The 19,224-nt window shown below is 36.9% G+C and overlaps 1 protein-coding gene across 2 annotated transcripts in view; it reads right to left on the reverse strand.

Annotated features, from left to right (window-relative positions):
* Positions 1 to 799: 799 nt before the first annotated feature.
* The window catches only part of slc37a2.S (solute carrier family 37 (glucose-6-phosphate transporter), member 2 S homeolog), a 38,750-nt gene continuing 20,325 nt past the window's right edge, over positions 800 to 19,224 (reverse strand). The window contains exons 8-19 of one of the 2 annotated variants that reach the window (XM_041571319.1): positions 18,633 to 18,670; positions 16,663 to 16,821; positions 16,429 to 16,519; positions 14,332 to 14,394; positions 14,143 to 14,228; positions 12,097 to 12,145; positions 11,795 to 11,868; positions 9,694 to 9,772; positions 8,179 to 8,276; positions 6,176 to 6,234; positions 3,726 to 3,784; positions 800 to 1,282 (exon numbers count right to left, since the gene is read on the reverse strand). In XM_041571319.1, coding sequence (XP_041427253.1) covers positions 3,745 to 3,784; positions 6,176 to 6,234; positions 8,179 to 8,276; positions 9,694 to 9,772; positions 11,795 to 11,868; positions 12,097 to 12,145; positions 14,143 to 14,228; positions 14,332 to 14,394; positions 16,429 to 16,519; positions 16,663 to 16,821; positions 18,633 to 18,670 — 836 coding nt within the window. In that variant the 3' untranslated portion in view covers positions 800 to 1,282; positions 3,726 to 3,744. The remainder of the gene's footprint in view (positions 1,283 to 3,725; positions 3,785 to 6,175; positions 6,235 to 8,178; positions 8,277 to 9,693; positions 9,773 to 11,794; positions 11,869 to 12,096; positions 12,146 to 14,142; positions 14,229 to 14,331; positions 14,395 to 16,428; positions 16,520 to 16,662; positions 16,822 to 18,632; positions 18,671 to 19,224) is intronic. The other variant, XM_018241669.2, reaches the window with a different exon arrangement.

The following is a 19,224-nucleotide window of genomic DNA, read 5'->3' on the forward strand; positions in this document are numbered from 1 at the left end:
CCCTAAAGTGACATCTGGCCCTGTGGATAATCTAAAACTGCATGGCCATTTAATTCTTATTTTAGCACAACCATGAACACAATATTTTTTCCTCTTAAAGGAGAATTAAAGCCTAAAAATTAATGAATATTGGTAGAGAAGCTGCATTACTTACTATACCAGCAAAGAGATTCAGCAGCTTACCATACTGGATCTTCTTAGACTACCTTTTTAGTGTCAGTGGCACAGCACAAGCTCTGTGAGCTCTGGGCGGATGTGGATAACATAGGCTAACATTGATACTCGGTAGTTTTTAGGTGGCGAAGTAGGGGGTCAAAGTTTTTTTTAACGAGACTGTACTTCGACTATCGAATGGTCGACTAGTCGAACGATTTCTAGTTGAATAGTACGATTCAAAGTCGAAGTCATAGTCGAAGGTCGAAGTAGCCAATTCGATGGTCGAAGTAGCCAAAAAAATTCTTTGAAATTCGAAGTATTTTTTATTCTATTCCTTCACTCGAGCTAAGTAAATGTGCCCCAAAGTGAATTGTAAATTGTTCCCAAAGCTTGGTAACTGACAGCAGCAAAGAACATGCACAGTGAATCAGCAGAAAAGAATATGGGGTATTTTCATGGGCACAGGTCTTCCCTGCTAAAGAACTGTGGGTGCCTTGGTGAAAATTTCTAGGCCAATTATTTGTTCAACTTTAGTTCTCTTTCAATAGGTGAATGTCCTCTGTGCAAGATTTCTGAAAATTACTGTAAAATACTGTATACAATCTAATATGAACACAAACATGAAGACGCAGAAGGCAAAATACTGATTGCAAAGAATTTGTTTATTTATGTACAACTGTAGAATTCTGTATATAAAATTTGTAAAATTATGACTAACCCTTAAATTACCAAAGGGTTATGGGACACTAGGCTTGAAGGCTGCTACTCCAAACAGTGGGCCTTAGATTGTGAGAAGCTGTTTGCAGGTTACTAGTAGATCCACAACCCAACCCGAGATTATTGCACAAATTGTATGGTGCATTTCTGGCTAAGGCGTGATGTGTTGCACCTTCTGATTGCTGTTGAGGGGACATGACCTGCAGTAATCCCCAAAGTTTTGACTGATGCTACCGAGTAGTGATGATCAAAATGCCTATTTTACAATAGCCCTAATACAATTATTCTATCTGTTAGATCATTTAAAAGTCTTCAGTCTTAAAAATAGCAGCATGCTGGCTGATCCTGCCAGCAAAGTATTGAAATTGATCCAGGCTCCTCTTGCAGGTAAAATCAAATTTCAGTGTAGCTGGAATAGATAAACAGTGGGTATAAAACACTGTATCAAAGCTCTTCAAAATAATCATTGTGATTACATACTTTAAATGTCATGCAAATTAACAGAATTGATTAAAAAGCATACCAATTCCAGCTCCAAACTGGAAGAGAGAAAGATGCAATAGTTCTGGATAAAAGCATGATACAGTTGCATCTTTGAGAGATCAGAATCAATTTACATGTAGGAATCTGAAGCTTTTACATTTAATACCCCAAAGAAGGATGTGTGCAGTAGCTTGGTCAGACATGCTATACATTACAATCTCCCATCATTGCTACATTTCATTCAATTTTATTTAATTTAACAGTTTTTAAGCAAAGTGGCTACTTTCGGTTTTTCACTTTTTTATCATGTGACTGCACTGACCCAGGGCACTTTCTTTTAACAACTATGCCACAATCGGATATGCTATATAACGCACTTTCAGGCGGAGTGACAGAAGATCAAAGAAAAGGAAAAATGTATGTCATTTCAAATGAACTTAAAGTACTGGTTCACTTTTAGTAAGTTTTAGAATAATCAATTCTGAGCAACTTTTCAATTTGTCTTCATTGTTTATTTTTCACAGTTTTTTTTTCTTTAATTATTTGCCTTCTTCTACTGAAACTTTCCTGCTTTCAAATGGGGCAGGGGGGGGGCACTGACCCAATCTAAAAAAAACAAATGCTCTGTAAGACTACAATTTATTGTTACTGATATTTTTTTTTAATTACTTGTCTATCTATTCAGGCCCTTTCCTATTCATATTCCAGACTCTCATTCAAATCCATGGATGCAATCAGATTGCTGAAATTGCAAAATGGAGAGCTGCAGAATAAACATTTAAATGTAAAGCTAAATAATTTATGAAACCACAAATAATAAAAAATGTAAACCAAATTGCAAATGGTCTCAGAATATCACAATCTACACCATACTAGAAGGTAACTCAAAAGGTGAACAACCCCTTTAATTTCTAAACCATGTGTCACAGGGATAGCAATGGCTAGCGGCACAGTAGACTACAGCACAGCTTCTCTGGCAGACCATCAGAGTTATCATGTAAAATACATTTTGCTCCTTGATTTTGCACAGGTCTGAAATATCCAGGAAGGTAGGACTGTTTTGACACTAGACTGCAAGGGAACGGGTGTAAAAGAAGTTTCCTATGAAAAGGAAGACATTTTTTACTTTTGTTACTACTGCATATGAACTAAAAATCAATCTAACTAACAATCATTCACATGAACCTACATAAGGCGTGAGTCACTGCTTTCAAAATTATTTATATATAAACACATAACATGGTAACTGCATGCATGAAGTATGCAGGTATGATATATTATATTCGCAAAGACACTGTTCCTAAATGTTTAGTATAAAAGAATTAATACATTAGTACATGGGGATGTTTAGTGCAATTCTAGTTAAAGTAAGGGTCATACTTTCAAGGCACGCTGTTAGAAAAGAATAAGAAGCAGAAGTTATGTGGTGAATAGAATAGAACAAATAATGTAGGAAATTTGCAGAGCTTGGGGATTCTTCTACACCTAGACAGCATTTCGGATCACTGTAAATGGTAGGTATGCTGCTCATTATTATCTAAGCATATATCCTGATTAATAGGAAACAACCCCCCCAGGATTGTATACTTAAATGCCAATACTCAAGCCCACAACCTGACTAACCGCATCACTCCCACTTCCCTAGCAGAACCAACTGCAGAGCTACAAAGCTTTGTTGGTAAACCTGGTCCTTTCTCGTTCTCGTGTTTCATGCCACACACAAACATTTATACAGTATATAAGGGGGGCTTATGTGAATGATGTATAATCTCTGTAAAACACTACTGAATATGTTGGCACTATATAAAGGATAATCCAATGACCATGACAAGTTATATTAGTCTAAATCCTTAGTTGTGATTCCTCTGTACCTTGACTTTGCTCCAGACTACTGGTCTGTATTCTGACCATAAAGCCATTCTGCAATAATTATTCCATGTAAGACACTTTAAAAAGCAGAAGCATCGAATGAATTATTTTTTATCAAAAGCAAGCAAAGAATAGAGAACCAAATGTAAAAAAAAATCATATATCAAAGCATTGATTGTTTTATGCAGTCTGGAGATGTTTACATAAGATTTGTTGCTTTTGTTAGGGCTTGGCTAATAATTTTTCAGGTAGATGGTTAGATGGTTACAATTGCAAAAGCCTCAGTATCTTGTTAATAAAAGAACAGTAATTTTGTTGGTAAAATTAATTCTATGTTCATAAAGGTAAACTGCTAGAAAATTAACTAAGTGTGTGACATATACATTTACATCTGAAAAATCGGATCACCAAAGAGATTAAGCAATAATCAGTCTGATTTTTAGATTCCATACAGGAAGCTTAGGAAAGGTCTAGTTCCAAACTAAACATTATATACTCACAAAACATTGGTAATCATAACTACTCCCGAGAATTACTTTGGGTTAATGTCAGACTATTGCTATAAAACATGGTGAAGAGAATTATTTTAAAACAGATTTAAAAAAAATTCCAGAAGTCATTTAATGCACATCCTTTTTTAAATAACAAAATATAAATAAAAGGTTAGGAGTATTTTCTAGTTAAAAAACAAACAAACAATAATTCAGAGAGAAGGAACACCTGCAAACTAAAAAAACATTAACCATACTGGTGAATCCAAGCAATCAATAAATTAAATTATCATACACAATATCATAATGTATAAGTATGCTGTTGTCTAAATTATATCAAAGCATTAATTACAGATTATAACAGAACGCTGCTAATAATAAGTACTACAGAATTTAAGAGGGGGCGTCCAGTAATTTTAATGGATTAAAATACAGATTAAATGCTATGAAAAGCCCCTTTAGGGAACGGACACGCAGGGAGATTGGTCACCCTTGTTTAAATCTGCAACAAATCTCTTTGAAATGCTTTACTTTATTCCTGGTGGAAAAACGTATCCGATGCTTAGTTTCTAAAGTCGTTTCCTTACAGGGCAACTTTGCTTGACCTTGAAAAACCTTGAAAAACAAGTGCTGTGTGTTTTTTCCAGTCGCCAACCTACTTTATTCCAAGTAGGAAACCATTTCAGGGAGATTTGTTGCCTGTGGCAGCACAGATTTGAACATGGGTGGCACATTTCCCCATGTGCTAGTACGCTTAGTGCAATGACACACTTTGCTACCTGTTGCTCGTGATTGCAATACAAAACATATTCTCTGGAGGCTACAAAGCACAAAACATTGCACGCAACAAGTAGCACCATGTGTCATTGTTCTTATAAGTCACTGGTGAAACCACACCCTGCATCTTGCATTTAGTTTTGGAGGCCGTATCTACAATAAAAGATAAACTGCATATGCATAAATAAGATGATTAATTGTAAAGATAAAGTATATCAGGAAGTTGTATTGTATTGTACAGTTTATTAGAGAAAAGGACAGTACAAAAAAAGGGTGATAAGGACATGTGTGTAGATGTGGTGGGGCCTTTCACATACATTGCACAAACAGCATTGTATATGGCCAATAAAAGGGCAACCATGTTTGGGAGTTTCAACATTGAAAGCAGTAGGTAAAACTTTAACTTTAACTGCAAAATGTATACTGAGGCAATAGAATTTGTAATGAATTAGATAAAAGTTGAGTGTAGGACTGGCTATACCATGGATGACTTTGATGTAGTTGGCCAGCTTAAATACTGCATATTTTAATATATGGACAATATATGAAATGAGAGAAAAAGTAGAAATGCTATCCGGCTGGACCAATTTATACTTATGTATAGAGACTAGAATGCATCTGGGAACCCCAATATAACTGTTGCACTTTTGTTATTTGCCATCTTAGGGAACGGACACACAGGGAGATTGGTCACCTTTGTTTAAATCTGCAACAAATCTCTTTCAAATGCTTTAATTTATTCCTGGTGGAAAAACGTATCCGATGCTTAGTTTCTAAAGTCGTTTCCTTACAGGGCAACTTTGCTTGACCTTGAAAAACCTTGAAAAACAAGTGCTGTGTGTTTTTTTCCAGTCGCCAACCTACTTTATTCCAAGTAGGAAACCATTTCAGGGAGATTTGTTGCCTGTGGCAGCACAGATTTGAACATGGGTGGCACATTTCCCCATGTGCTAGTACGCTTAGTGCAATGACACACTTTGCTACCTGTTGCTCGTGATTGCAATACAAAACATATTCTCTGGAGGCTACAAAGCACAAAACATTGCACGCAACAAGTAGCACCATGTGTCATTGTTCTTATAAGTCACTGGTGAAACCACACCCTGCATCTTGCATTAAGTTTTGGAGGCCGTATCTACAATAAAAGATAAACTGCATATGCATAAATAAGATGATTAATTGTAAAGATAAAGTATATCAGGAAGTTGTATTGTATTGTACAATTTATTAGAGAAAAGGAAAGTACAAAAAAAGGGTAATAAGGACATGTGTCTAGATGTGGTGGGGCCTTTCACATACATTGCACAAACAGCATTGTATATGGCCAATAAAAGGGCAACCATTTTTGGGAGTTTCAACATTGAAAGCAGCAGGTAAAACTTTAACTTTAACTGTAAAATGTATACTGAGGCAATAGAATTTGTAATGAATTAGATAAAAGTTGAGTGTAGGACTGGCTATACCATGGATGACTTTGATGTAGTTGGCCAGCTTAAATACTGCATATTTTAATATATGGACAATATAGAAAAGTAGAAATGCTATCCGGCTGGACCAATTTATACTTATGTATTGAGACTAGAATGCATCTGGGAACCCCAATATAACTGTTGCACTTTTGTTATTTGCCATCTTAATAAGTTAAAGTTATGACCACCTGATAAAAGAAAAACATGTTTCACCTTTTTCTCACTCCTCCGCATAGCGTCTTTATTTCCTTGTATACCAGACGAGCTAGCAACTACAACAAAGAAAACAATAATTTATAGATCAACTACTAAAATAAATATATGCCTGACATTATACAGAACAGTAATTTGACATATACTGTACCGCACACACACACAGCTGCTTTGTAATGTATTTGATTCACATTAGATATACAAAAAAACAATTCTGCATTTGAATTAATAATCAGCTTTTTTTTGGCAAGTACTATGGCTTAATAATTTCCAACTACCCCTAAGCTTAGCTACTCAACAGCAGCCTGGAGCACACAGAGCATAATATCAGAGTGGATATCAGTGAGAAAATGTGAAATAATAATGTGAAATAATTTATATTCTCTCTGTGTGTGTCTGCACACTAATGCCGTGCCTGTCATTGCAGTGACATAGAGGAGTGGATGGGAGTACACTGGCTGCTCTCTACATGCAAAGAAAGCGTATAGAAGCAGAAATTAAGCCCTGTGTGGCATAAGCCTTAAAGGAGTGGCTCACCTTTAAAAAGAAGACCTGTTAAACAGCTGGATTTCAGCATAGAAAGGGCCATTTAATCATACTTTTTGAAGAAACAGATAATTGTGATGGCTTTATTAGGGGTTTTTGTGTTGTGTCTTTATCAAATTTTGGTTTGGAAGCGAGGTTCACCATTAACTTTTAGTATGCTATAGAATGGCTCATTCTAAGCAACTTTCAATTGGCCATTATTCTTTATGGTTTTTAACTTATCTGCCTTCTTCTTCTAACCAATTCTAGCTTTCAAATGGGGTCACTGACCCCATCTAAATCCAATGCTCTGTAAGGCTACATATTTATTGTTATTGATGCTTTTTATTCCTCGTCTTTCTATTCAGGCCCTTCCTATTTATATTCCATTGTCTTATTCAAAGCAATGCATGGTTGCTAGGGTAATTTGGACCCTAGCATCCAGATGGCTGAAATTGCAAACTGGAGAGCTGCTGAATAAAAAGCAAATGAGAAACCATGAAAACCAATTGCAAATTGACTCAGAATATCCCTCTCTACTAGTGATAGGTGAATAAATTCGCCAGGTGCGAATTTCCATGTTTCGTTGCCAGCGAATGAATCAAAATTGTTCGGACAACCATTGACTTAATGCATTTAGACAAAATAGTTGCCCCTATAAAAATTGTCACTCGCATCAAAATTATTGACCCCTACTGACTTCAATGCGTTTCGCGAATCACTTTTCTCGCAGCACTTAGTCTCTACATCATACTAAAAAGTGAACTCAAAGGTGAACAACCCCTTTAACGAATACTTGGAATGGATATGCCTCCCCACACCAACACCAATGAATTTCCTACAACTGTCTGCATCATGTTAATATTTACTTTTAAGGTAAGTTATCCTTTTTTTGTGATTCTCCCGGACAACATTAGGACAGACAAATCACCTTGTGTGCCATAGGCCTCAGAGGGCATATTTATGTTCTAGGAAAGGTAAAGAAACTAACTATGTTAGTTGTTACTGAAGTGGGCTTGACATGTCTGCTATTATCGGTTATCTGTAATGCGGGTTTTATGGATAAGGGGTTCCGCACTATTCCAGAGTACCATGTCTTAAGGCTTCTACAAACAATGTAAACATTAAAATAAAGAATTATTTGTTTAAACCAGATGGAAAAAGGCATGGATATATATTTCAGAGCTTTCTGAATAAGGGGTTGGCAAATAATAGATATTATACCTGTATAGGCATATGATTGGTGGCTAGTTAGACGTTACTGGTTAATTACAATTGTGAGTACTGAAAATCATTTCAGTAGTACAGATATGGGATCCTTTAACTGTAAACCCACTATCCATAAAGCTCCAAATTACAAAAAGGCCATCTCCCATAGACTCCATCTTAGCCAAATTTTTAAAAATGATTTCCTTTTTTTCTGTGGTAATAATAAAGTAGGAATATATTAATACAGCAAGAGTATTAGGTAAACTTACCAAACAGGCACATATATCAGCCGCTATTAACATGTAGAAAACATAGTCCCACCCTCTGGAGGAGAGAACACCTGCAAGTGAAGGTCCTAGAGCAGCACCTAAGGATGAGCAATGCCATTTTAATAAAAAAAAGTATGTTTTATGAATTCTCCAAAAAAATAAAGAAATATTAAATAGTCAAAAAGAAAGGTGCACTACTATAGAGCAAAATAATCCACTTTGCTATATACTTTTGCTATAATTTCTGTAGCACTTCTAAAATACAAAAGCTTGTTCTCTGCTGCCTCAATCATCTTGCTAGGGGACTGGTGGCACATCTGTCTAATGCGCACAGTAACAAGTTTGTCATCTTGCCAGTGCCATGGTCAAATACATATGAGAGCATCCTCATTCCCAAAGCAAATGCAGCCTTGGGGTTTCATTTACAAAGTCTGAGACAAGGAGCCAGTGATCCTTAATTAAATCAAAATCTTTTTTAACAATGCAAAAGTACAACAGTTGATGGAGCAAAACATTGGTTAAGAGTCAAAACAAAAGTTACACATTATACAGTGGCTCAAACACCCACACAATTAAAAGCTTGAACATGTGAAGGGTTAGTCTCAGCATTCTTTGTATTTATCCATTTTGATTATGTTCTAGGGAGACGTCAGGTGGCACAGTGATGCCATTTGGGGGGCAGGACTATGATATGAGGGACAGGACTATATTCTATAACAGATTGGCACATTTCAGGCCTCCTATTGACTCTAAAGCCTGGACAGGGAGTTTTGCACTAGATAGCCCATGTAAAAACCAGACTGTCCAGTTCAAAACCAGAAAGGTGGCAACCCTACTATCTAGGGCACATGCTAGTAGTAACAGGTAAACGACCGTTCAGAAATGACCAACTCTGTGATTTGATTTGGATTTTTTTTAGCAGGGCCACTGGTTTCCACATGAGCACAGCGTTACTTTAAGCACCACATGAGTAATAGGCCATATAGAAAAATATGTATGATTGCAGATGCATCAGCACAGCTCTTTATATACTGTATACTGTGTATGGGTGCAGAAATCTCAACATACCAAATGCAGACACTAAATAGTTCTGAAAGACTATTAAACTAAAACAGATATACTGTACAGTGATGTGAGATTGAACAGATGTCTTTAATTACTGCATTTATATGTATTTGTGTTTGAAGGGCAACTAAATACTGGCTAATCTTAATAGCCACAGTAGCCCTGTGCCCTAAGACTATTAGTGAAAACGAGCTTCTTTTATGCTGTCAGTTGCAAAATGCAGTACAGAATGCAACCACTGCGAGGCACCGAGGTGCCTCAAATGTCTATGGGTATACCCAAGTGACAATGCATAGAGTTTCTGTAATGGAAGGCAGTTTTTTTTTTTAATTTCTGTTGGCAAGTTGCATTTAACTCCATTGCAATCTTTTGTTTCGGAGGAAACATGTTAGTATAACTAGTTATTTACCTTTTTCAGCAGGAGGGGTAAATTAATATTAATATACTGACCTATTGATCCTGAACCATCAATAATTGCAGTGACTGTTGACAAAGCTTTGGCATTACCCTGAAGTGATTCATGTGTACCCTGGAAAATAACATCAAGTGACCAATGTTATAGCAGCATGAAGAGCTCAGGCCTCATCTACAGCTTTCTCAGTAACCAGTGCAACCAGGGGGGCCAAAAAAACCTTTGGTTCAGTGTAATTTGTGACTATTAAATATGGATCTTAGTACCATTCAAAGCAGCATAACACTCAAAACACTCAACTCTAACATTCAAAAGTACACTGTAAAGTAATTAGTGCAGGGCAGATTTCTGGTATGATACAGGTATGGGACCTATTATCCAGAATGATTGGGACCTGGGGTTTTCCGGATAACAGATCTTTCCATAATTTGGATCTTCATACTTTAAGTCTAAGAAAGTCATGTAAACATTTTGCTTTCAGTAATATCTTAGGATCAAGTACAATTTTCCTTTTCATTATTACAGAGAAAAAGGCAATCTTTTTTAAAAACGTTGGAATATTTGATTATAATGGAGTCTATGGGCGATGGCATTTCTGTAATTCTGAGCTTTCTTGATAATGGGTTTCCATATTACAGATCCCATACCTGTATTTTATTCCTGTTAATGTTTCCAAATTCTTTAATGACCACTGTGGTCAGAATATCTTATTATAAGATTAAAGGCACACAGTGGTGTTTTCTCTGTAGTATTTTAGAACAAGAATAACCAGTACTGACTCTTTCAGGATGTTCATACAGTATCATAGTTATTGGGATGTGGCAGGTGCTTTTCTGCTAGCTGCAATACTGTATGCTCGAAGAGAAACCTCCCTGCATGACTTTAGCCTGAAGATACAGTAAATACAAATGTCTTAATTTTTTCTATTATTTTACAGAAAAACAAATCCAACAGTAAAGGTTTGTTTGCTTATTGCAATTTTCTTAGTTAAAGGTCACAGGGATCGACAACCCAGATCCCTAAAAGCATTGCTATGATCATCTTTGAGAAGTTCATTGTTCAAAAGTAACTGATTAGTATAGCCTAGAAGGCACGGTCACTGAAGTCTATGGAAAACATTTTATATATAGAGACATTCTTCCTAAGAAACTCCTCCTGCTAGCTCTCAGTGCCCGAGCTAGGTGTAAGCAGCTGCCCAGGGGGGCAATGGGGGGGGCATGGTATTAGAGGGCATGGCATTAGAGGGCTGGCTGCGTGTTGGACCTCGGATACCAATAGAACTTGGCCTGTCACCTCTATATATTTAACAGCCTCCCTGGATTATCCTGCTTATCTGTGCCAATACATTATTTCCCTGGCCCTTTCAGACTCCTAAACTAATTCCTTCCTATCTTTCTCACTGCTGGGAATAAATGAAACACAAGCAGAACCTGGAAAAGGTAGTAAAGGTCTATGCTCTGAAAAAGTGCAAAGGGCCACTAGGAAATAGTCCTGGTATTCAGCAGGCCACTGACACTGAACAGATGAACAGACAATGAAACTAAAAATCACATTTTGCAGGCACCCCAGTGATTCTTTTAACTCACGTCCTACCCTGGGCCAACACTCCTATTATTCTCCAGCCTGGAGACTTTATCTTGGATTTTGCACAGCCATATATTTTTCTAGCCCCCTTATTATTTCCTTTCTCTATCTTGTCATATTTCTCTATCCTTTCTCTAATTTCTGTCTAGTGTAGATGACCTTCTAGAATTGCTGCAGGGTATACCTGTATTTTGACAATTTGTTGAATGGCACATTGCTGGCAGGAATATACACCTCTGTAGAAAGCAGACGCAATGTTAGTCTAAGTGGATCTTTTCCACCATGCGGTGGGTGATATTGTCTGCCCTGTCTACCAAATGATTGGATCACAATGATGGTTAGAAAAGGCGAATGGCTCTTTAACAGTCTTAGAAAAAAAATGTTTAAACGGTCCCTTGTGTTAGATGTAATGATGCAATGCAATTTCAGTTGTTACTTTTTTGGTAAAAAATGACAATGGTTGTAGTTTACATGCATGATTTCATATGGTTGATAGGATAGAAACTATTTAAATGTTGCTACAACAGCTATTGGCAAAACTCACATACGCCTTACCAGATCTGCAGACACAGCCGTGGTGATAAGTGAATATGGGCCATTAACCAATATGCCACATACAATCAGCATTGCTAGGAAGAGAATATTTACGTTAGCGATATGCAGGAGAGGAGCATAACAGAAATGGATACAAAATCTTGATGACTCTGTTTATATACATCAGTTAGGTAAAATTCTACAAAATGTTCACTTTAGCAAGAATTTTACTTTCTTTTTTTTAAGATATTAAGGTTTTTGTGAGCCAATAGGACTCACCTATCTGTTCTTTGGGGAGCAGAACTCATCAGTAAATTACTTACCAATGGTAGTGGATACTCCTGCCTGCCCAAAATGATAGTAAATGAACAACTATAAAAAGAATGAAAAATAAGATGGGATGAGTGAAAAGAAGCAACAAGTATAAAAAACATTCACAGTGAACTATCTTTCTCTCTCACTTCCATACTCAGCTGATGCCCCATGTTTTTCTGCCCTAAATACCTTGCTTGTTACCCATTACAATGATTAACTGGGATGAATTATTCCTGAGTTTCTCAGTACTCTGTGGCCTCTATCATTCAGCTACCAACCAGCTGCTTATTCAGGGCCAGGTAGCCATGAACATGTACTCAATTCAATGAAAGGTGGAGGCCCAATAACCAACACAGAAATTGGTCCAATGGGATCTTTTTTTGGACATAGGGGCAAATTTACTAAAGGGCGAAGTGGCTAACACTAGTGAAAATTCACCAGCGTAATGTCATCTTGCCACTTCGCTGATTTACTAACGGGTGCAGGAATAAATTCGCTAGCGAAGCAGACATAATCTAGCAGTACTTTACACCCTTACGCCAGACGAAGTTGCGCTCTGGCGAAGGGACGTAATTGTACTTTAACTGCACGTATGCTAATTAGGCACTTCTAGCGTAACTTTGGACTGCTTATCGTATTATGGCTAGTGCAACTTCGCAACCGTTCGGTAACCTCTGCACAAGGGATCTTCGTGAATTCGCGCAGCCCTGGCGAAACTACGCCTGGCGAAGTGTGGCGAAGCCGTCGATAGAGTATGTGCAGGGAATCAATGGAAAATAAGATGGGGAGCTATTAGTAACACATTTGGAGACACAGATCTTCACTGCTAAAGGGCTGTGGTTGCCTCGAGCTGAACCCCAAAACATACTGTACTTCTTTGACAACCTGTACTATGCTTTAAAATCAAAGTATGTTCAGTCACCTGATTAATACAGTCTTATGTCTTATTTTGTAGTGCTGTGTGTAACCAGGGCAAATTTAAGATTAAGCAGGGCCATAGACAATGTAGTGTGGCCCCACAACTTCCTGAAAGTGAAGTTGAATACAGTTACAAAGGATCATACTTCTATAACTGCTTTGCATAGATGATTTAAAGGTAACATACAAACATGCAGTAAGCAGCAGTTCTGTCTTGTTTTATGCCAGAGACTCTGTTTTTATAAATGGATATATGGTCAGAGTTGGCATAGGTCCTATATGCGCACCCCTGGCCCTGGACTTCCTTTCCTATTGCCTTTCTGCAAATGTGTCCACAGATGTGAGCCACTGTGGTACTTTCACACCACTTTCACAGTCTCCGGGCCCATAAATCTAGGCAGACCATAGGAGCCAAAGATAGACAATGACAATAACAATAATGCCTTCTAACAAGCTGCACGATTGATAACTGGCAAATCTGAAAACCCCATCAGGTGAGCAACTGTTGGCCGAGGTCCACACCTTGACAGATAAGCATATTTTTTAAGTGTATGGCAAGTGTAAATCATCTTTAGTGTAATCAAGCCTTGTATATAACAGAAGGCCTATAACAAAAAATATGACGCACAGAAGTCTCTTTACAGAAATCCCAGATTAAATAAAGGTTACCAAAATACTGAAAATTCAAATGCAAACTATACAATGAAAATGGATTTAGATAAGGCTTGCTGGGTATACAAACACATTTGGGAAGCAGTTTGGACTGTTTTTCACCCACAATTCAGTTAGTTGGTCTACCCAGACCAATACCTGGACCAATATTTGCTTCTTCAGCTATTGTCCACATGAATGGATCCATGTTATTTGGCCTTTCGTGTGGTTGTCAAAGTCAGATCAAATCTAGCCATTCAGAAAACACTAGAAATTGTCCACTACATCTAGTGACAGGATATGACTACTCTTAAACTACATATTATACAGAAAAATCTAGGTGTACCTTTTCTGAACTATCGTATTGAAGCATCACATTGCCTGCTACTACACTTTGAATTTCCACTGCATTCATATATAACACAAACATATGAGAGATAAAGAGAGACAGAGAGAAAGCAATGAAATATGCCTCTGACACTTACCATTGGAGCTGTCAAAATAAGCATTATTGTGCATGTTATGGCACTTTTACCAGTGTAATCTGAAATGGCACCAGCCAAAATTCCACCTGGAAACAGATACAAAAACAATCCAGTTTGGGTGCACTGACATTGAAAAGCTCAGAAACTGTATTTATCAAGTAAGAAAGATAAATATTTTTAATAACATACCAATTATGCCCCCAACATCAAACAGGGTGGAGAGGTCCCCAGCAGCTTTGGCATCAAAGTGGGCTATAAGAAAAAATACGTAAAATTTTGCATCAATACAAGTAAGAGAAATTGTTGGAAAGTTACATCTATATCAGATTTTTATTTCTTTTTAAACAAAACATCTTCAATTACTATATAAATCATACAGATTGGCAATCTGGTACAAAAAGCAATCATGGGTTGGCAGTGATCTTGTCAGATTCCAGGCACATTTTCGAGGTGAGCACACAGACAAGCACAGACTTAAGGTGGCCATACACGGGCCGATAAAACCTGCCGACAGACCGAGTTGGCAGCTTATTGGCCCGTGTATGGCTTCCCCGATCGAGATCTGGCCGAAAGACTTTGATACCAATTTGTTAGTACCCCTGGGATCTACTTCCTAAAGGCACCAAATGCTACTGTGAAATATGAGATTTAACAACAACCATTAAAATAACTATTAGAATAGTTCTATGGTAGTTTTCCTCAGTGGGATCTAAATACCTCTCCAAGTGTTTGTGGTATGTTAGTTTTTATTGGATAATATATTTTAACCTAAGTGGAGAGTAAATCAAATTTACAAGATTGCATATTACACATAGATAATCATTGTGTTGAGATACTCTGGATCTACCAGAATATAGTCTTTAATTGGTGTAGATGGCATATTTGATATAGGCATATGCATATACTCTCTCTATGGGGTTATTTATCAGAAAGTGAAATTAGAGATCGCCACAGTCCTCTAGAGTGAAATTCCGCCACTCTCCATTCATTTCTATGAGTAAAGCATTCCACAGAATAAATATAGGGTTTTAGCTTGCACTATTGTGGGTAATCTATTAGCGGACCTGCATCTGTAGCTTTCCTTCTCCTTTAAGCCATCTACTTTCTCGACTGATATTGCTTGCTGGAACATGCACCTTTTTCCTTCCTAATATTGGCAAGATCAACCTACAATTGTAAAATTAGCAATGCATGCCACATTTATGTTGTATAGGCTATCCTTCTTCAATCAATCAAAGACCCTTATATCTTTTTCACTGCCCCCCCCTAAATTCCTGACAAATGTTCCAATCTGCACCATCTTTCAACATCCATCATCTCTACGGTCTTTTCCTGCCTTAAGTTTTTTTTTTTGCTGCTCAAAAACAAAAAAAGAACTTACTGCCATTCTTATTCTTCACCTTTTGAATCACTATAAGAATTTCTTATTGACGTAAATATTCTGCACTGGTCAAAATTAACTGTAAATATTTGGGGAAGAAACCCCATTTCTTGGGTCTGGATACCTGGCACTTAAAGGAGAAGGAAAGGCTAAAATTAAGTAAGCTTTATCAGAAAGGTCTATATAAATACACCAGTAAACCTTCAAAGTAATGCTGCTTTGAGTCCTCTGTCAAAAAAAACACAGCCTTTCTCTCCTTCTATTGTGTACACATGGGCTTCTGTATCAGACTTCCTGTTTTCAGCTTAAACCTCCAGGGCATGGCCTTGAGCATGCTCAGTTTGTTCCTCTCCCCCTCCCTCCTCCCATCCCTGCTGTAATCTGAGCTAAAAGCTGTTAGTGAGCAGGGAGAGACTCGGGCAGGAAGTGATGTCACGCCAAGCTTATATGGCAGCTTCTATCCTTAACAAACAGTGTCTAGAGCTGTTTACTCAGGTATGGTAAAGCATTCTGCAGAATAAATATAGCATTCTAGCTTGCACTATTATTGCTAATCTGTTGGCAATAAACTGTCTTGGAGCTTTCCTTCTCCTTTAAAATGCACCTTTTTACTTACTATTTAGTCATTCCATTCCCACATAGCACCCTTGTTAATGGACCTATGAGGAGTATTTGATTTTGGGATGGCTATATTGGGATGGGAGACAAAATACCAACTAAAGTTTTATATCCAAAAACTAGTAAATGGCCTAAAGTATTTATTTTAATTTAAATTCCTGGCAGATCAACATTCTGTTTATACAAAAAAAGAATCAAAACAAATTGCAATAGCAACTAGTGTGAGACAGTACTGTGGACTGGCAATATCTGAAATATTATTTTGCTTATTGGAATGGATATCTTACCATCATTTGCAATGTAAAGAGGTAGCCAGTAAAGGAAAGTGTAACTGACCAATTTGGCAAAGAGCAAACACAGAGAGAATTCAACGACTCCCTAAAATATAAAACAATTTATAGGATTTTAGGAGTTAAGGCATGTAAAGGACTATGAAAACCATGAAATATTATGAATATTTTCTCAGAATCAGCATGATTTCACAAATCTTTAACTTGATGACAAAAGCGAACAATACATACAGGTATTCGTAGAGCTCCAAAAAAACTGATAGCTTCTGGGTGCTCAACTTCTACGTGGCTGTTCCCAGAATCATCAGCGTTGCTTTCAGTGGACTTAAAAATGGTATCTGTACTGTTATTTGACACAGGTATATTTTCCAAGTCATCTTTTGCTTCTTCCTAAAATTAAGATACTTTGATCATTAGATATGTATGGCAGATATTATTCAACTCATTTACAGTATATTTGTTTTTTTATAGAGCACCAATAACTTATCAACTCAATATTCTGCTTTGTTATTTTGCATGTGTGCCAAGTACAGGAGAAATGGGACAGAAAGAACACACTGGTCCCTCTAGTCTGAGCCATTAAATGCATCAATTCAGTTTTTGTTGTAAGACCTTGCAATTGTTTTATTTATTTTTTCATTTTATGCATGCTTGAATTTCTTACTGAATTTGTTCCCACACACCTACTGTATTCCATGTATATTGAAGATCATGGGGGTTATGTCATAAAAGATTCCGTTTTTTGACAGGTCAAGACACCTATAACAACGACCAGGAAACTTTTGTTGGTACCTTGTTTAAAAGCAAACATCTTGTTGGCTGTTATGGGTGACTGCACCCAGACAAACTATGTGCCTTTTATGACATTCCTCCATATGTAGTTTTCCATATGTAAACCACCTTAAAGGAGAAGGAAAATCATAATCACTTGGACATCTCCAGTGTTTCTAGTTGCTTATTTCCTATCCTGGTTCAGCACCCTTTTTCTTCAAATAACATACCATCCTGGGTTAATTTACTTACATGCATCACAATTTTCTTTGATGTCCCAGCTATCCCCTGTTCTGCCCTAAACAAAACATATGCTGTACAGACTTTTTTTTGTCAATTTCTGTACTGCACCCTGGGCTGGTTATTTTTTTATTCTTTTTAAAGAGGAGCACCAGCTTGGGGTAGGAGGTAAGTGGCTAGAATCACAAGGGGAGCCCTAACAACAAGGCACTCTACATTGATCTTACCTTTCCTCTGCCATTAACATATCTGAAATATATTTTGTGTGTCTATCACCTCTCTGCCTTCTCTCTCTCCTTAGAATCAACGTAAATATAAAATGGAACATTATAGTGGCATTTCCAGTCCTAACCAGAACTTGTCCCTGTGAATTAATAAATGGACTTCACATTTTGCCCGAAATATTATCAGCGGACATTGTCACCACAAATATGTAACCTATTTGGCAATTTGCTCAAAGATTCCAATAAAATCAGCATATGTCATGTTGGCTTTATTTATACTGTCATCCACAAGAGTTTGTGTAATTAATAACTTCATTTTAAAGGGTTGTTCACCTTCAAAATTTCTTTCAGTTCAGTTGGTTTAAGATAGATCACCAGAAATAAAGACTTTTACCAATTACTTTCTATTTTCTATTTGTGACTGTTTTTCCAATATTGAAGTGTAGAGTTTCATTTTTCACCTTCTAAAGCAGCTCGGAGGGGGAGGGGCTTACTATTGAACAGTTTTAGATTGACATATTTAGCAGAATCCATCTGAAAACAATTGAACTGAAAAAAGTGTTTGGAAGGTGAACAGCCCCTTTAATTGTTTTCATGCTATATTTCAGGCTCATCAATTGTGGCTTTTAAGTACTCTTTTCAACTGTCACCATGTCCACAAAAAAATCTTTTAAAGAAAATTTAAGAAGAATCACTGTGGCTATGATAAACATTGTTACAGCTACATGGACATTAGCATTGTGAGTTGATCTATAACCACAAATATTTCAAGACATTTCAACATTTTCTCCCAGGCTTATTTCTTTTAGGAAAGTTTTAAAATGTTAGTGCAAATTACGTATTTCTAGCTCTAATACCACAATGGGATGCGCCAACACTAATTTGTAACTTTGATATAATAATGATAATCATTGAAAAACACAACTTATGACAAACAAATGCTAAAATCAAACTAAGAACACTCACAGGCTGTTGAGGAGGGGTGCAGCCAACATCTTCTGGATCTAAGGGAGGAGTAAATAATAAACAGCAACTTGAGGATATAAAATATGATAGATAAATAAATGCCCATTCTAAAGTGAGCATGGCTTAAGACTATGATTAAGACTATGACTGAGGAGCAGGTTTATAAAGGTCAAATTAAAATGCAGCATTTTCCTCAAAAGTCAATTTTAAAGAAAACCAAAAGTTGAGTACATTTTAACATTTTTGGCTCAGACATTTCCTCACTTTGTTTTTATATTTAAAAAGGGGTTATCCTGGTTTGAGAAAAACTTTTCTATATTCTAAAAAAAAAATGAATAGTCATCAAAACTTTATATTGCATAGAACAGCTCATACTGTATATAAACCCTGCTTCATCTACATAAAAATATCATAATAATATACATTTTCGTAGCATGTGCCATTGGGTAATCCTAAATAAAAAACTGCCATTTTAAGAATGAAGGGCGGCCCCCTGGGATCCTACAATTCATTGTGCAACTTTGGGCCCCTTCCCTCATATTTATACCTCTATATGGCTTGCCCAGATACAACAGATAAGATTTCTGTTTTA

Source organism: Xenopus laevis, chromosome 7S, assembly GCF_017654675.1.
Source record: "Xenopus laevis strain J_2021 chromosome 7S, Xenopus_laevis_v10.1, whole genome shotgun sequence".
In the NCBI taxonomy this organism is placed as follows: Eukaryota; Metazoa; Chordata; class Amphibia; order Anura; family Pipidae; genus Xenopus; species Xenopus laevis.